General features: G+C 36.6%; 1 protein-coding gene across 3 annotated transcripts in view; it reads left to right on the forward strand.

The window, feature by feature from the left end:
- METTL25 (methyltransferase like 25) overlaps positions 1–19,935 on the forward strand; it is a 117,946-nt gene that overhangs the window by 5,975 nt on the left and 92,036 nt on the right. For all 3 annotated transcript variants that reach the window (XR_010835846.1, XM_059080380.2, XM_059080381.2), the window contains exons 2-3: positions 13,792–13,956; positions 14,416–14,522. Coding sequence is in view for 2 of the 3 variants with exons in the window: in XM_059080380.2 (XP_058936363.1) it covers positions 13,792–13,956; positions 14,416–14,522 (272 nt within the window). In the remaining variant the exon portion in view is untranslated. The remainder of the gene's footprint in view (positions 1–13,791; positions 13,957–14,415; positions 14,523–19,935) is intronic.

Below are 19,935 nucleotides of genomic sequence, written 5' to 3' on the forward strand. Positions count from 1 at the left end.
GTGTTGTGGTTTGAATTGTGTCCCCCCCCAAATTCATAATTCGAAGCCATAACCCCCAATGTGACTATATTTGGAGATAGTCTTTAAAGAGGTAATTAAGGTTAAAAGAGATCAAAGGGTGGTGCCCTAATCCAATAAGAAGAGGAAGAAACACCAGAAGGGTGCACACACAGGCAAACTATGTGAGGACCCAGTGAGAAGGCAGTTGTCTGCAAGCCAGGGAGAGGGGCTTCACTGGGAACCAGCTAGCTCTGCCAGCACTGTGATTTTCCACTTCCAGTTTCCAGACTGTGACAGATTTCTGTTGTATAAGCCACCCAGCCAGTGGTATTTTGTATGGTATCTTGAGAAGACTAATGCAATGGGCTTTTCAGACTGACTGCCTGGTTCAAGTCCTGGCTTCACCACTTACTCGTTTGGTTAGCTTGGGCTACAACTCTTTGTGCCTCAGTTCCTCATCCATAAAATGGGGATAATTATAGTACCTACTTGATGGGGCAGTCTGAAAGTTATGTTGGTAAATACATGGTAAGGGTTAAGCGGAATGCCTAACAAAGAGCAGCACTTAACCCATGCATTCACTTGACTAATGTTTACTGAGTGCTTTCTACCTACCAGGCCCTCTTCTAGACCCTACTGTTATGATACTGAACACAATAAAATCCCTGCGTATGTGGAGCCTATGTTTTAGTGAAGGTTGATACCCAGAAAACTATATGCGCGTGCACACACACCCACATACTCGTTTTCCAAGGAAGGGAAAGTGAACAATGGTCTATCTGAGGGAAGAGTGTGTCAGGCCAAGTGAATAGCAGGCACCAAGTGGGAACGTGCTATGTGTGCTGGGAGCACAGCAGGGCCATCCAGGTGAGATTGATTAGAGATGAGGTTTGAGTGGCGGCCTGAGGCAACTTCATGTGGGACTTGCAAACCATACTGAGGGCTTGGCCTTTACTCGGAGTGGAATGGAATGCTCTTCAATGACTTCATGAGGGGGTATGTTGTGTGATTTATGTCTCAGAGGGATGACTCTGGCTTCTTTGCGGAGAAGGTGAGGGTGGAGGAGGTGAGGGTGGAAGCAGGAGGACAGGATAAGGCTATTAAAATAGTCCAGGGTGGGCTTCAGGTAATGGCTGCTTGAAGAGGTCAGGCGGTTCCTCCAGCACGTAACAATGACGAACACTGTCCGGATTATTAAAAACTATTGGAAGGTTCTGGCAGGTGACCAAAGGGGGACAGAAATACGAGCAGAGTTTGCTGTTGGAAAACTGCTACTGATTGGGAAGAACTGTGAATTCATGACTTTCTTGCTGGGGGTGCTCCAAACGCCCCTAAATCTGGCAGTGGAAAACGACATTCTTCCCAGCTCAAGATGGCCACGACAGAGTTCAGAGAGGAGCATGTTCTGGAAGGAGGGCCACAGAAGGGCTGAGATCTAAGATGTGAGTATAAACTCTGGCTAAAACCCTGGATGAAGTATAGACACACACTGCCTCCCAAACACACACACACGTGCACATGCGGGCACGGGAGACTAAGAGAATCCAGCAAAAACACTGACGAAACTAGGGGGATGGTGAACCCTTGAAAGACAGAGCTCCTGGCAAGATGTGCAGACTTGCTGCACCTTTGACAGAGTATATTCCCCAAGCTGTGTAGACAGCTTGGGTGGCAAAAATCAAAAGCCTGATTGAATTTCTGTATCAATGGGCAGAATTCAGGGCTGGCAGAGCAACTGGAAATTTAGGCTGGGGAGCATTGGAAACAAATGTAACCACAGAGAGGATGAGCCCCCCAATATGACTATCAAATCCACCCAAATCTTTATCTTCCTGCAGAACTACACAGGCTCAGGGATACCCTCAGGGGGCAGGCTAATCAGCAACTCAGCAGAGACAACAGCTGCTTGCTGAGGGGGAGATAGATTTCAGTCTGGGTTCAAGCAAGTTCACTTCTTAGTAGAATAACAACAACAAAATCCTTAGAAAAACAAAATAGATCCACTACAATAAATTATCCACAATTCTGCTTTTCAACCAAAAACTACTAGATGTGCAAAGAAACAGGAAAGTATGACTAATATTCAGGAAACTGATTCCAAGTGAGCCCTGATGCTAGATTTAAGTAGCTGTGTTCAGAGAATTAAAAGAAAGTGTGACCCAAATGGGGAGAAAATGAGTTAATAGGAGCGGATCCTGATTGGGCTCAAGATGTTAGATTTAAGTGGCTATCATAAATATATTCAAAGAAATAGAAGAAAACAGCCTAAGAATTAAAGGGAAACAATATTAATTATACGACCTCCCTTATAATTGTTTTCATTGGAAGAGTATACACTCATTGACAATTATATTAATGTTACACATGACCTGTTGCTGATAGCATGCTCTCACACAGTTTCTGTGGGGTAGGAATTCAGGAACAGATTAACGGATGGACCTGGCTTAGGGTCTCACGGTTTCACAGTCCACTTGCTGGTGGGGCTGCAGTTGCTGAAGTTGGTTGAGGTTGGGGAACTTGCCTCCACAATGTCTCACTCACATAGGGGGGTAGTTGGTGCTGCCTGCTGGCACAGGGCCTCAGTTTCTCACCATGTGAGCCTCTCTGTGGGGCTCCTTTCATGGAGGCCGTTGTGTTTGCACGATGTTCTTGTTTTTGTCTGTGCTCAGTCATGGTTGTGGACTTGGCATGGTCACAGACTTGGTCTGATATTGGTGAACTACTGTAAACGCTTTCATATTTACCAGGGAAGAGTGTGGTCTGTGTGCCAGCGCCAGTTCCACCCCAGCTATAAGCTGCTATCTCTCTGTCACAGCTGATTGTTATTTTTTTCCTCTTTCACAAGTGTATTACCTATCTGACAAAGTTGTAGTAAAGCTGACAAATTATGTAATATGGCTCCTAACATAGAACTGGGAATATAGCATGGATTCAGTAAGTTGTGGCTAATAAATGATGAGGGTTGTGATAATGATGATGTTGGTGGTGATGGTGTAATTAGGTCTTTCTTTCCTTGGAAAAAATAAATTGTCAAGAATTTCTGGAAATGTATGTGCTCCTATAACACCCCATATACTCTCCCATATCAACACATGTCATCCTGTTGTCATTGTCTACTGGCTTGTCCCTATCTGCAGCTCGATTATAAACTCTCTAAAAACAAAAGTACAGTGTTTGCCTTTTCAGTTTTGTGTTGTTAGCACATTGAACAGTTTCTGGCATATAGATGAGTAATTATTCTTGAAGAATGAAGTGAAGCATAGATCTATAAAGAATGTTATTTGAAGGTGCCTGTGGAAATATGGTACTGAACTAGATAGCTATGGTGTGATTTCTGTCCATATTATGTTTGTCATCATTGTTTTTGTATGACTCGATCCAACTCAGGTTTTTTAACTTAATTTGCTATTCTTTTCCTGTATGAAAATGCAGTACTTCATTCAGTACATTGAAAATTTCAGAAAGATACCATGAGAATCTGGAGATAAAATCAAGGCAGGCATCATTTCAGGCTAAAATTTCTGAAAGTTTATCACATATATGGGTGAGATTAACCATCTGCTGAAAAAAGCCAGTAGTGATAGCTTCTAAATACTTTACTGATAAAACAAACAATCTCCTATATCTCATCTCAGGGATTAAGATTTTGTTTTCCCCACTTCAAGGGAACTAGGTTGTGTCCTTAGGAAGTAATGACTACATATATAAATCTGTAACATTCTCAAGTGAATTATCTTTTGGTCTTCAGGAGTTAATTGGTCTTCATAAGTATAGAAAAATCTTCCAAAAGACAAAACGGAAGAGATTCTGAGTTAAGATAGCCAAAATATTTTGTGAAACCAAAATAGATCATGACTACACAAGCCACTCAAACAGCTACCCAGCTTGATTAAAATTTCCTTTAAGAATATCTGGCTTTATTTGTTCTAGTTGTAATTCTAAAATTAGGAGACAGTGTCTCATCAAATGAATGATATGGGTTATCTCAATGTAAAGTAATAAGTGTATAAAGTCAGTTTCTTATAACTTTGCTTAGGATCAGTTGTGGAAAACCTATTCAGCTCTCAGGAAATCCAGGTTTCTGTGCCTGCAAAGCCATCTTCTGTGACTTTGCCAAAGCCCAGAGCTGCTCTAAGACTCTGCCAGAGCCTCCAGGGCCTCTCTTGACTCTCTTCTTTCAGCTTCTTGAGGCCGTATGCTACTTCTCCTGTTTCTTGTTATCATCACTTACATGATCCTTACCAGGATTGGGTGCTGAATAAATGTTTAGAATTGGTTCCTTTTGGTGAGCATCTGCATAATTAATTTACTGTCATTTTAATTGAACAACACAAGAAGTTTTTGCCTATGATAGATTATTTTGTTGTGGTTTCTCTTAAAGTATTTTTATTGCATCTCAATAAATTGCTTCTTGGCCATTCTAAGTATTTTTTTCTTGGTGGTGGTGATGGTGGTGTTTATGGTGCATTGAAATTGTGCTCACATTTAATTTGAAACACATGAAGCCAGAAAGCATGTTGGAAATAGAAAGTGAGAACAACAGAGAAATAATTAGTGTCGTCTTTTTTACCTTGTTGTATTTAACTTTTATCCTTTCACTTTCCATATGTATTTTCCTGAACTCTATTTTCCCTTTTTATATTTTTCTGGGTCTTTTTAGCAGATTTCAAGTGTGGAAATAATTTCACACAACAAAAAGATAGTGGCAACTGTCAGCCCAGTTCCTGGGTTGCTGCTGTAATTATGGGTAAGGGTGACAAAAATGCAAACAAATCTTTGGGAACTCAGGATAACTTGTCATCATATTTTATTTATTTGATGTATAGGAAGTGCTTTGCGATTGTTCCTTTTACATGGGGCCATTTAGAAGCTGAATTTATATTCTAGTTTTTAATGGTTACCCCCCCAACTTCTGATTTCCCCCATATCATTCAATTATTAAGAAGTTTAGAAAAACAAAGTTCATGAAGATTCCTCTTATCTATAGCAATTATTTCCCTCATTCTATTTAAATTATGCTTATATTTAGCCAATCAGAATAAATGTGTCTTCTGTTTGTTCAGATACTCACTTTATGTTGCTTGGTACTTTAAATTATTTATTTATTTTTGTTAGATGGGCATTATCTAAAAAACTCAGACTAGTAACTTAGACCATCAACAATAAGAGAGGATCTGTTTAGTACTAAAAAGACTGGAGAGAAAAGTGTTATCTTTTCAAAGTTAGATTAATTTTAAAACTATGAAATTTATATTAAGAATTAATCGCTATCTACCAATGAATAAAAGAATAATTTTATGTTGTTTTAAATATTTAAAATGATCTCTAGAAGCCAGAGAAAAAATACTTAGTTGAATTGTCTATTATAATATTAACATTGGGTAAAGTAAAAGGTGAAGAAGAGTAAAAGATAATGATTCTTAATCTCTTAGGTCACAAATCCCATTAAAAGGCTAAATCAAATGAACACTACCGTACCTCTTCCTTGAAAAGAGGCATATATGCTCACACATAGATGTAAAACTTTACAGTTAGCTTTCAGTGATTCATAAACTTCTTTAGCTCTTAGACCTCAGGATAAGAACCGCTGGTTGAAAGAATTATTAGTATTACAAAGCTCTTTGACTTCATCTTGCTTTAGACCAGCACTTGTACTCATTCTTCTTTTTTTCCTTGTCGCTTTTTGTTCCTTATTATGATATATATTTTCAAACATTTCTTTAACTAATCTTTATGAAGTTCTGAAACTTCCCTTGTGAGAGGAACTGCATTTCCGATATAGCCACAGAGTATTAGACTTGTATCTTTAGGCAATACCAGTAACAATTACTGAAAATGAATTCTTCCCTCTTTCTTGATCATTAAAATCAGAGTGGCAAATGTAAGGTTTAGGTTGGCATTTTATTTGTTTTTTCTCTGTTGCAGTCACCTTAAATAATGGTCCCTAAAGAATAAAATTGATCTGGTTTTTATGAATTATACACATCATTTACAAAAATTAAACAAGTAAAGAGCAAGATCGGAGCAAGATCTGCTGGAGGTACGGTAGGAACTAGAGAAAGTATATATTTAATGCAAATTCCTCTTGCAAGTTCCTTTTACTTGGCAAATGATTATAACTGAATTCAGTTGAGTAGAATAGACACATCTATTTTGTGTTAAAGTTGAAATGTAAGTAATGGAGTTTAGAATAAGAATAGCAGATGAAATTAAACTCAAGTTAATGAAATGTACAATGGAAAGAAGTACAATTTTAAGAGACAGGTGTGACTTAATTTTACACTCTCAAAATCCCTTATTAGTAATTTAATTTTACTTACAATTACTGTTTACCTGGGACAAAAAGTGCTTTATTTTTCCTGCCTCAATAATAAACAAACTGTAAAGTCTTTTTTTACTCTTGAAAACCTGGAAGTCTAGGCCCAAGTCAATGCGTGTATAGAAAGGAAATACTGGTCTTCTCAGTAAGAGATCAGTGGCAGTGTTAGTTACTAAGATACTGCCATCCTTGAGGCACTGTGGGGCAGTGGAGCCTACCGTGGTGTTCAGAAAATGGCAGCTGAAAAGAGGGAAATGAGATCTCTGTGGTAGGAACAAGAGAAGGACAAAGAGATTGATTTCATAGCACTTACTGCACTGAAATAGGTTCGTTTTTATTCTTTATAATTATAAAGCAATTTTTAAAGTTTTAGAATCTAAAATTTATTTTGTATTTTGCTAACAAAATCATATTTGATTTATTAAATTGAATTTATTTTTCAGAAAATATTTACAAATATTTATTTAATTTATGCTTCAGTGCTTCTAATTTTAAATGGAGTTTGTAGTTGTGGAATTTCTAGTAATCTATCTCTTAGTTTTGGTTGTTTTCTGAAAATAGAGACGTCTGATATAGGAAATTAAAACACTATAGTAAAGCAGACTTGAAACTGTATTAGGTCTTTAAGGCATGGTCAGGATTATAATCTATCTGCTGAATTTCACTTCAACTTTAGTAAGAAATATCATTGGTAATAAAATTCTCCCTTGAGCTTTCAAGCTGATTCTAGGACATGGTGCCCACTGCTAACCACTGGGCTCCCAAACACTGAGAAATTCTTGCTTTCAACCTACTTACAGTGTAGAACCCAGTGCTGGCTGTTGGACTTGCACGTTGTGTCTCAAGTTGCAGCTTACCTGTCCCTAGTCATGCTTTCATTCTAACAATGGAGGGCTTGCATCCAACTTCCAGAGTCCAAACTTCCTTTCTCCCAGCAGGCTCTGTTTAGAAACTGAATGTTTGTATTGATCACTGTTTCAAGTTCTTCTCTAGTAGCCTATATGGTATTCTGGGCCTAAATATTTGAGTATTTTCTGCCCCACATTCTTCCAAGGAAGTCCCAAGTGCTGTGTTAGGACACTCAGTTACTTAATTCAGACTTTGTGCTTTGGGAGTTGCCTACTATATTCTAGGCACTGTTTTAGGATGGTGTGTGTGTGTGTGGGGGGGGGGTGTCTGTAATTAAATACTTACATGTATATATGTATATGTTCATATTTACATATATGCCTATGTGTATTCCTTAAAATACTGTTAAGTAGATATTTGCCCCCATTTTATAGATGAAGATATCAAGTCTTAGAGCAGATAAATAGATTGCTCATGGCCACAGAGGGAGAGGCAGTCTGAGAACCAGAATTCAGACCTAGTTCTTGCTCATTCATTTACCCATTCATTCATTGAGTATGTGCTATGACAAGCATCATTCTAGGTTCTCAGGATACAGCAGTAAACAAAAATCTCTGTCCTCTTGCATGTTACTTACTATGTCAGATGGTGATAAGTGCTATAAAACACTGATACAGGATCAGTGAGGAATGAGAGTTGAGTGAGGTTGCAGTTTTAAATAGAGTCGTCAGAGAAGTTTTCACTGAAATGGTGACATTTGATTAAAGACCTAAAGGAAGTAAGAGAGAGAACCATGAAACTACCTGAGAGAAGATGGTATCAGAGGAAAAGACAAGTGCAAAGACCTGAGTAAGCGCATCACATGTGGCATCTCAAAAGAATTCTAACTGGGAATTGCTGAGCCTTCTGGAATCCACACTGAACATTCGTTGCCCACATGCCTCGTAAGTGATGAGACACTATATCCCGTAAGTGAATCACGAGTTCTTAACAAATTAGCTTTATCAGGTTCAGTTATTACCTTGCACATAGTAGGCATCCCAGAATTGTTTATTTTTTAACAAGTTTATTTTTTATATACCAAATCAATTTTCTAAACTTGTTTCTTTGTATATTTTTATTTTCCTTCAAATTAAACTATGAAAAGGGTTTGTTAGAGTAGTAATACTGTAGTTAGATTTTTCTGTTTTTATATTTAATTTGATTTCTATAAAAACTTAGTTAAATGTGAAAATGCTTTTGAAATGGTTCCACGTAATGGAACATTCAGTGTAATGTTAATATTGGCACAATAAGGATATGCATGTCAGTTTTTGCTAATTCTTTCTAAGAGCGTGGTTTACATGTTGAGATAACATATTTTTTTCATTTCATATGCAGCCATAAATTATGTTGGAGCTTATGTAAAAAGTTTCCTAGCACATAATGGAGTAATATAAATTGACTTATTTTAAAAAGCAACAGTATATATTCTTTCTTCCTGAAATAGATTATAGGTTATGGATATACTTAAACATTCATAAAATTTAATATATCCTATATATAATTTTCATAGTTCACCAAGACAGCTTTAACTTTTGACTGAAGTCTACTAAACAAGTATAAAAGATTGAAGCCTAAAGTCAACTGTTGGTAGAAGCCAAAGCCTTAAAATGTATAATTAAACTTGCATTGAATATAAGTAGATTTCCATTTTAGAAAACATGTTCAATTCAGCTCAACCAACACTTACTGAGCATTCTGCAATGGGAGTTTTATTGATAAGGAAAAAATCACTACTGTGGTAACACTAGTGGTACTAATAGAGTTTGAACCACGGCGGTGGTGGAGGGGGCAGTCCCAAATGAAAGACATTTTTACATTTGGTTTAATGGGTGACTGGATATGTGCATTGAGGGTACAAGGAGCACTTAAGACAATGTAGACTTTTAACTTCAGCACTGGGTGACTGATGACGCTATTAAACAGGATAGCAAATAGGAAAAGGGAAAGGTTTGGTGAGCTTGAGAACTTTCAGTTCAGTTTTGGGCTTTTTGAATTGGAGACATCTGCAGGTCATGTAGAAATGAGTCCATAACATTTCTATGTCCTTATGAAGATTGTTATTAAGAGAGCACTGTTGACTTCTTCTTGAAATTCTGGACCATAGGACATTTTTAGGGTGTGTGATAATAACAGTAGTGACCTTTGCCCTAACCCCTGTAACACAGTTAAACGTCAGAATTCAGCACATAATTGTATTTTATCTTTTTTTTTTTTTTTTTTTTTGACGGTACTCGGGCCTGTCACTGTTGTGGCCTCTCCCGTTGCGGAGCACAGGCTCCGGACGCGCAGGCTCAGCGGCCATGGCTCACGGGCCCAGCCACTCCGCGGCATGTGGGATCTTCCCGGACCGGGGCACGAACCCATGTCCCCAGCATCGGCAGGCAGATTCTCAACCACTGCGCCACCAGGGAAGCCCTGTATTTTATCTTATATCACATTCTAAATGTTTTAAATCACTTTTGTCTCACCTTGTGACTGTAAACATTAGGGCTGAGATGAGATTTTATGATCTTCTAACAGGCTAAGAAGTACTGTTGAAGTCCCTGTAGTGGCCTCAGTGAAAACTACTACCCCAGAATCTTAGAATTTGTTTCTCTCAGTGTCCCTGGTGATGCTACAGTAGTAAATGTATTGAGGAATTGCTTTCGTTCATCCCTTCATTGATTCCCTACTTACTGAATACCTGGTATATGCAAGGTGTTATTGCCTTACAACTGGGCGTGAAGCAGTAGGCATATTTGTTTCTAGAAATAGATAACTACAACAACATCTTATCATAAGAACTTTTAATTTTCTTTTCAGAGACTTATCAGTTGTTTTAAATGTAGGAATTACTCTTAATTTCATGAAATCTTAAAAATCACTTCTGGTAAAGAGGGAGGTGTTGAGGGGAGTGAGGGAAGTGAAAGAATTAAGAAGATAAATGAGTTTGAAACTGTCTTAAGATATTATCATGTATTGATCTCTGCCAGAGGGAATTCTTGTTAGACCTGATTCTGACAGTCTGTCTGCCTAGCACGTTTTTAACTGCTGTCTTTCCTGATTTCATTTGTTACTCACTGCAGTAGCATGTTGATCGAATGTGGGAATTAAGAACAAGGTCTGAGCACAGCCTTGTTTCACATGCCTTGCTACTTAGTGTTTGTGCAAACCTGGCTAAATTGCAGCCTGTCTGAGTTTTGGTTTCTTCCTCTGTAAGTGGGGATATGAGCACGATGTAACTAGCTTATAAGTCCATTCCATTAAATGTCAACTGTTTGGCACAGTGCCTGGCCCATAGTATATGTGCAATAAATGTTAGCAATAATAGTGGTGAGATAATTGTGAATCTTAACAGTACTCTGTCTTCCTGAAAGTGCTAGGTAACATTCAAGTAAAATACCAGACATTTAGTTTTGAAATTTTATTTATTTTAAATGTCAATATTTTATATTCATTGATTGTTTCTATTTTATTTTTACCTTTGAAACATTATTATTCATTTCTCTATCTTGAAATTTTCATAATCCAACATGTGGATGTATAACCTTTCTATCTTTCCTTGTATATTGATCTCTGCTGTAAAAAAAAAAAAGGGATAGGGATATACTGATATCATATTTAATAGAATTAAATTCTCCCTTGCCTCTCTGGTGCCTTTGCTCCCTCATGCCCAAATAACCTATCTTGTAATAAACTTCTGTGGGGGTACAAAAAATAAGAGTAAATAAAGACAGAGCATGTAATAAAGCAGAACAAGTACTTCCAGTAGAGGGAGATATTGGCAAAACAATCAAACCACAGAATATGCAGGTGTAATGGGTATCAAATTTAAAATGAAGCTTTCCCTGTGTAAAAAATTTAATGAAGAATTTAAATAATAAGTTGGGTAACACGGTGGTTTTTATTTTACTAGTTGCCAAACCCAAACTCAGTGTGCAAGTATCTGGGAATGTACTATAAGGACTACGGATACTATTACCATCACCACGGAACTTTTCTCACATACTGTTTCAGAGATAGAAGTAAAGACAAGATCATAGACACCTCTCATCTCTCTGAATCTCTAAAAATCGCAAGTAATGGAATTTATAGGCTGGTCATTTGAAAACAAAGTTACAAAAGCTATATTTTCATAATTCAAAAAGATTTTTTTCACAGAGTTCTAGACTATCTGAATAAACTGGTGTAGCCTTAAATGACATAAACCAATGGACTGAATCAGAACACTATCCTTTTTATAAAAGGAAACATTGTTAAAAATTTAATATCTTTGCAGTTTAGATCTCCAAATTTCTGACATTACTAGGAGGTCTATAATTAAAAGCAAATTAACAACATAAATTTGGCTTGGATTGGAATTTTTTCAAATATTTTCAGTAGGATAGTTAAATTGATTTGAAGCTTTACTTTTCCAACAGAAACATCACATTTCTTTCTGTTGGCAGCATTGTCCAATAAATGACTACTATAACAGCCCCTCTGCACTTTGAAATTTACTACTCTTATTCTATCACATGCTAAGAAATTGCTGCCCTGGTACTTGGGGATGTTGAGACTGCCCTTAAACCTGAGATGTTCACTTAATAGTTGACTGAGTTTTCCCCTCCGTATCATGCCTAAATATTTTGATGTGGATTTTATTGCTTTTTGGCTGCATTGGTAAATTCAGTTTGTAAAATGTCAAAAGAACTTTATATAATACACAAAATGTATCTTAAATAAACGTACTATAGTAATCTTGTAGTTTAAATTTCTATTGAATAGATTCAGAAATGGAAGTTATACATCTCTGCTGATTTTCTAGTTAATTAATTTGGTAAACATTACTACCATCAACTTAATAGATATTAGCTTTCAAAAGGTACTGTCTTAAACATGTAGTTTTTAGTTATTTAGTTAGCATTCTGCAAGCCTTCTTCAATTTTCTTGCTTTTAATTTTTGCTAGGGAGCATCATTGTTTTTTGTGTTTAAGTAGGTTTTTATAATATCATAGGTAACTTTGGAGTATCAGCTAGCTAGAATGAACTTCATAGCATATAGTGTGATTTTTCTGATAGGACCTAAGTTGTTCCCAGAATTGTACCATGCTTTTGTAAGGTGAACATTTTAAATGCTTTATTTAATCACTGGATGTACTTTTTTTAATTATTAAAAATAATTTTCGGTAAGTGGACTACTCCATCCAAAGAGTTTCTTTGAACTACTACATACATATCAGAATGCCTTTTTTAAACCTTCATAAATAAATTAATATGCATTAAAATGGCTATAGGAAAATGAAACTGAACAAATAAAAAGCAAATCTGTACTGATGTGTATCCATTAGAGTAGGCAAGATTATGCTGCAGTAATAAGCCTAAAAACTCAGTGACTAAAAACAATGAAGGTTACTATTCATGTATGCCACATGTTCATTGTAGTTTGACAGCAGTGATGCCTTTGTTGTTGTCACCTGGGGACTTAGGCTGAGGCAGGTTCTATCTTGACAATTGCAGTTCTGGGCAAAGAAAATGTAGTGACTCTTCTGATATTTTTAAAACTTCTGCCTGAAAATGGCATAGTTCACCTTGGCGAGATGTAACCACATCTGAGTTCAATAGGGTGAATGATCCTCACGCAGAGAGGGACACTGGATGATGCAAACAGTGTGGCAGTTTACTCTTCTAAAGTGAGCATTCAGCAACTATCAGTAGGTTCTGTATGAAGCTTAGACAATGTCTGGTTTGAAACTGACTATGGGAAGAAAATGAACTGTTTTCACCTAATCATAACCTGATTCGTTTTAGAAGTTGTATTGACAGTGCGTTGAACACATATATGCACACACCCACACAATTCTACATGGTCCAAATGATGCAGGAACTGTTTTACAATAACATTTATACCATTGAGAATATTGCTGTTGTTCTACATGCAGTGTGGACAGGGAGTAACGACATTGGATGGACTGACCTCCTTTAAATTCACAATTGTACGTCAGCCAGGACCATTCATAAATTTAATGAGTACATTACAGTTTAGCACCACGGTTTTAAACTTCTTTCTTTTTTTTTTTTTTTTTTTTTTTGGCTTTTAAAAAATCAACAGAAAGGCCAAATTTTTTTTTTTTTTTTTTTTTTTTTTTTTTTTTTTTTTTTTTTTAATTTTTGCGGTATGCGGGCCTCTCACTGTTGTGGCCTCTCCCGTTGCGAAGCACAGGCTCCGGACGCGCAGGCCTAGCGGCCATGGCTCACGGGCTTAGTTGCTCCGCGGCATGTGGGATCTTCCCGGACCAGGGCACGAACCCGTGTCTCCTGCATCGGCAGGCGGATTCTCAACCACTGCGCCACCAGGGAAGCCCAAGGCCAAATTTTAATTTGGAATCTAAGTGTATAATGGTATAGCGTATTAAAGAGAAAACTGGCTGCTACAAATAGCTAATAGTTTAAATAACAAATATAATGGAACCATTAGTGATAATGCCAAAATTCACACCAATATGAAAATATTATAATTTGTTATAAGATCGGTGATTTTTGTTTTTTAAATCTCCAACAAATTAGCTAATGATTATTTATTTTGTCGCTAACAATTCTTTTTATCTTGATTTTTTTAGATATTACTTATTTTCCAAAAATATTTTGTGAAACTTCCCAGAAGCTGGTGAGTGTTGAAGGCTTCGCTCTGGCTGCTAAATATTATTCTGTACAAAACTTGGGAATATGTACTCCTTTTGAACAGTTGCTTGTAGCCCTTCGTGGAAATCAAAAACAGAGAACTGGTAGGTGTGTTTGTGTGTATGTGTGTATGTTTTTCAGGCATTTAGAAGCAATATATTGTTCATATGTGTATATATTTCCAACATGTTCTTAATTTATTGTTAGACCTTATATCATGAGCCCCGATAGACTGAGTTGTTCTAAATGAGTAGAAAACTTAGTTATAGATCTCCACATTTTTTTCCTGCATCGTAGTCTAATTATCAGTCTTTTCCTTTGTAGTTAATTGTTTTATGTTTCAAGGAACATTTTTAATAATGTTATATGAGTCTTTTCATTTTATTAATTCAAATTTGATTCATAGCAGCTAAACTAATAGAGATCCATCATACAGATACCACAATAGGATCTCTGTATTATTTTCATATTTAATTATAGAAAACATGAACCTCAACTGATGATTCTTATTAAGTTTTATTTCTTTAGTAGCAGTACTTTAATTTTGTTTTATTTTTGTTCAGATGAAAATGTGAAGCCAGATGAGTTTATGAATTTGAAAAAATCTCATGAAGTTCAGGCAATGTCAGAGCTCATCAGCAGTATTGCTGATTACTGTGGAATAAAGCAGGTAAGAGTATTTCCCTATATATTCATGTGTTAAAATTATTGCCATTTTGGGGGGTATCATTCAAATTTCCTTTTCTATCATCACTGTCTAGCCTTTAAAATGTCATTAAGTAATAGCTGATGTGAGATGTCACGTCACATCTGATCCTTTAAAAATGCTCTCATTTCCCAATATACTGCAATAAAAACAAATTTATACTAAAAATAAGATACGACTGTTAATGTTTTGCCACAAATTCCACTCTTTTCAGAGTGGATAGAAGCTATGGTAATTCTCTTTTTCTTATGTTGTAACTCCAGTTTGAGGCAGCATTATAAAGATGGCATTCTGCAAAATTGTTTACCAGTAGGTGTTCTCAAGGACCTGGGTTACCATGCTGTGGTCTGGGGCACCTGACTCATTATTGTAACATAAAGAAACTTGGATTCTTTCATAGTGTCAGGATTATAATGCATTCCTGTTATAAAAAATAACCTTTATGAAGGGTAGTAATGTCTGAAAATAGATGTTAAAATAAAATCAGTGATTGCCTCCATTGGCCTATAAAAATAGTAAGTTATTTTTCTTATCCCTACAAGAACATCTATGGGGGTAATGGAGGATTTTTTTCCTTCTTCAGTTTTTGTTAGGTGTTAGAATCTTTTCCATGTATTCTTTCAGACTTTGTGGAGAGTTTGAGATTGATTAGAAAACGATCACAGCTTGGGCCAGGCATGCAGAACCACTTATGGCAACATAGATCTCTAGAGTAGGAACTAAAAGGCAAGAGCTGAGGTAATAGTTTTCAACCTTTTCTCCAGTGCATCATATCTAAGCAGTACCTATCAGGATCAGTAACAGGCTCACCATGACAGTCATACTCAACCGGAGTAAAAAGGGCAAGTACACAGTAAAATTTAATGAACTGCTGCTGTACATAACACATGGATGAATATTAGAAACATAAAAATGAATGGGAAAAATAAGCAATTTACAGACCATATTTTATGGTATCATTTTTAAAAAGCTCTTAAGCAAAATAATGGTATATTCTTAATGCAAAAATATATGCAAAAAAACCATTAAAGAAGCAAGGGAGTCATAAACAATAATTTGAGAATTGTTGTTACCTCTGATAGAGGAAGTAGGGAGATGGGATACAGAAAGAAAACATAGTTATATGGAATAAAAACACTAACATTCTAGTTCTTAGGATGGCTGGTGGGTTCATGGGTATAGCAGATGCTACTGGATGCCTTATTCAGATACTCTTGGGCCTCACCAAATATTTCATGGTGTGCCGGGCTGCTTTCTACCTGGCAGTTTCTACATTTCTTTTCCTGTGGGTTTTCTCTGTCTGCTGAAGCATGGCACTGCCTGCATACAAGTTCTGGGGATTAATTCCTCCCTGTGAGCATCCTTGAATTAATGGCTAATACACGTTGATAAACAGATACATCAACTCCCGGACTTTCCAGGTGGGATGACTATGATGTATGTGTTCTACAGTAGCTCTCCAAGTTTCTCAGTGTGATTAAACCCAGGTTGTCCTAAAGTGGTATTTTGCTTAAGAACATACATTTTATTGGGCTGTCTTCCTTTCTCTTTTTTCTCTTCTCTGTTTTCCTGTCAGTGTTTTCTTCACCTCCCAAATAAATCACTTATACTTAAATCTTCGAGGGGTATTTATCATTGTGCTTTATAACTTTACATTTCAACTACATTTATTCTTTTATTTATATGAAATATTACATAATAAATAACTTTAAATTAATAAAGTGGATTTATTTTATTTCTAAAGTGCAGAGAAAAAAAATTTGAAATAGCATAATGATTCATGTTAGACCTTCTCTAAGGGAACTTTTTTCATAGTGATGGAGATTGTTTCTAGTGACAGAAAAAAACCTGTATTAAAGACTTACAGGGTCTTTCTCTTGAAATTACTTAATAGCAATATTTGATTCTCAAAATAGTTAAGTTTGAAATGTATTACATGTATACTATTTTTACTTTTTTTTTTTTTTTTTTTTTTTTTTTTTTTTTTTTATTATTTTTTTTTTTTTTTTGCGGTACGCGGGCCTCTCACTGCTGTGGCCTCTCCCGTTGCGGAGCACAGGCTCCGGACGCGCAGGCCTAGCGGCCATGGCTCATGGGCTTAGCCGCTCCGCGGCATGTGGGATCTTCCCGGACCAGGGCACAAACCCGTGTCTCCTGCATCGGCAGGCGGACTCTCAACCACTGCGCCACCAGGGAAGCCCTATTTTTACTTTTAAAAAGCAGATTTAATAAATGTAGGTTTCATGGGGATAGTTGGAAACCCAGATACTAAAATCTTAACTTTACTAGTGACCAAAAAGAACTAGAGAAGAAAAAAAAAAAGAACAATTTATTTTTGCCTCAGCCACATTGCTCCCTACATGCCAAAAACCTTTGCCTCTCTCATTCCCATTACCAAGGCTTCTTACTTCTTAATTTTTATTTCTAAAATATGTTCATTCATTCACACTTGCATGCATGCATTCATTTATTAAATATTTCTTTGGCTCCTACCATGTGTCAGGTGCCATTATAGATGCTGAGGATATAGTAGTAAACAAAACAAAACATATCTTTGCCTTTATGGCATTTATACTCTAATGAGGAGAAATAGATAATAAAATCATTATAAGTATATTTTATTGTATATGTTCATATACTTTAAGGAGAAAAAAAATAAAAAGGAAGTAGCTAATTCAGGGATGGGGGATTAAAGCTTTTGATTAGGAAGAGAGGGGCAAGTAAGACCTCATTGTAAAGATGGCATTTGAGTTAAGACCTCCTTCAAGAGGTAAGAGAGTTATCCATTAGAATATCTGGATGAAAAATTTTTTAGATGGAGGGAATAACACATTCAATGGCCCTAAAGGGGGAATATACTTGGTGTATTCTTTTTTATTAATTAATTAATTAATTTATTTATTTATTTATGGCTGCGTTGGGTCTTCGTTGCTGCGTGCGGGCTTTCTCTAGTTGCGGCGAGAGAGGGCTACTCTTGGTTGTGGAGCACGGGCTCTAGGCACGCAGGCTTAGTTGCTCCGTGGCATGTGGGATCTTCCCAGACCAGGGCTCGAACCTGTGACCCCTGCATTGGCAGGTGGATTCCTAACCACTGTGCCACCAGGGAAGCCCCACTTGTTGTATTCTTGAAAGAGCCAAGAAGCCAGATTAACTCCAGTGGTGAGAGCAAGAACAGAGTAGTAGGAGCTGAGGTTGGGGTGGCAGTAGCAGATCATGAAGTTGTAGAGTCTTAGAGGCCATTGTGGTGATTTGGGCTTTTATCCTGAATGAGATGGGAAGCCGTTGGAGCCACTGGATCACTCTGACTGCCGTGTTGAGGAGTGTTATGAAGCAAATATTGGGTTGGCCAAAAAGTTTGTTCGGGTTTCTGTAACGTTACGGAAAAACCCGAACGAACTTTTTGGCCAACCCAATATTTCCATTACCTTTGCACTCTTCGCCATAGTCTTTGTAAACATTCAAGCTGGTTCTTTTCAGAAATTAGCTCTTATGTAAGCGTGAGCTTCCAGAGTTGAGGCAAAAAGCTTAGTAACAAAGGAGGTTAGTAGCAGGAGATAAGTTTAGGGAAGTGATGAGAGATTTTACGTAGAGGCGTGGTATGATCAGTCTTTGTTTTGCTCTCTTGAGAATAGACTCAAGGAGGGAAGGTGAGAGCAGGGAGATCATTGAGGAGGCCGTTGCAATAACCTAGACTTAGGGTGCAGTTGGTATGAAATACCCTTGGTAAGACTATGGATTTTTTTCACAATTCAGGTGGAGGGTATGAGAGAAAGAAAGGAGTCTTGTTCTCCACCTGGAAGTATGGAGATACTGTTAACTATGATGGAGAAGATTATGGAAGGGGTAGGTTTTACAGAGACTATCAGGAACTTAGTTTTGAACATGTTAAATTTGAGATGCTTATAAGACATTCAAGTGGAAATGTTTAGGTACACTGTTGGATATGAGTATGAAGTTCATGGTAGAATTCCATACTGGAGTTATAAATTTAAAAGTCATTAGCTTAAAATAGTAGTTAGATCTCCAGGTCAGTCAACAAAATATAACTCTCCTACCTGAAGTATAGTACCATACTTATACTAATATTAAGAAATGTAATCACTATGTGTAGCAATATTTCTGTGAGAAAGTCTTCTAAGCAGAATTAGGAAACAAGGAAGATACCTCCCACCAGGTATTACACTGGAGACTCCTCTATCTTCAAACCTATAAGATGATCCAGGAAGGAAAAGACCGTTGTGAGTAAGGGGTAAGAGATCAGGATTGTGGAGGTTTTGCTACTCAGATAAGAGAGTTTGAAGGCAAAAATATGTATGATTTATGTAACCTTTAATTGCAGAGTTTGCCATTCTCTTGCTAACACTATATATATTACTGAAAGGCCAATTTGGAGAGGGATGAAAATCAATTTGGGTCAGTAAGATATAAGTGAGCTGATAGATTTTTCTAGGAAATTTTGCCTATTACTGAAAAGGGTTTCAGATATTATATCGTGCAGACATGATTCTTAGATTTTCCCCAGCCATCTTGCAACCAGAGGAATTACAAATATGTTGGCCCAAAAGCCATATGTGGTTGAGCCTCTGGTTGGTTCAACTACTGTACTGCCAGATTTCTTAAGTGAGGTGAGTTTTTCTCAGTGATGGAAATTTGATATTCTGTTACTTGCAGCCAAAATTTTCCTCATTCACAAGTGGAATCATTATATGCAGATCTGGGAACAAATTCAATTACCTCTTGGTAAGAAAACATCTGTATTGGGGGGAACAAGCAACCCATTGGTTGCTAGCATTAAGCTGCCATTGGCATCAGTGAATGTGTTTTTGTAGAAGGAAGGGAATGGAGAGCTTTGCTTTCTCTAGAGATTCAGATATGGGGAAATTGATTAATCGAGTTTCTACTCTATAGCCCTTGTATTCATGAGTATGGTATCTTCAGTTAGATTGTAGTTCCTTAGGATCAAGGTATATAATGCTTCTATATTTCCTATAATACCTAGGCTAGAGATTAACATTAAAAAGTGGGCATGGGGAATTATTTGTAAGCTAGACACTTATTTAGCAGATATCATTTATTGGAGTTTTACCTATGAATTGCAGTTTTGCTTGAATTGACATTTTTGAGGATTTCATTGATGATATGCATTATTTCAAATATAGGAAATTTTCCTTGAGTGGCTCATATTTATGTCAGGATTTAATTGATTTTAGGAATTAAAGATTAGATATAATGAGATTAGATGATGATTTCCTATGATAATATTTCTGTAATTGTCCATTTATTTCTTATGAAATGACATGACAATACAGTAAACAATCTTGGTAATTTTATATGTCTTTTATCATTTTTAGTTTTATTGAGGTATAATTTATATATT

This window comes from Kogia breviceps, chromosome 12 (genome assembly GCF_026419965.1).
Source record: "Kogia breviceps isolate mKogBre1 chromosome 12, mKogBre1 haplotype 1, whole genome shotgun sequence".
Taxonomy (NCBI): domain Eukaryota; kingdom Metazoa; phylum Chordata; class Mammalia; order Artiodactyla; family Physeteridae; genus Kogia; species Kogia breviceps.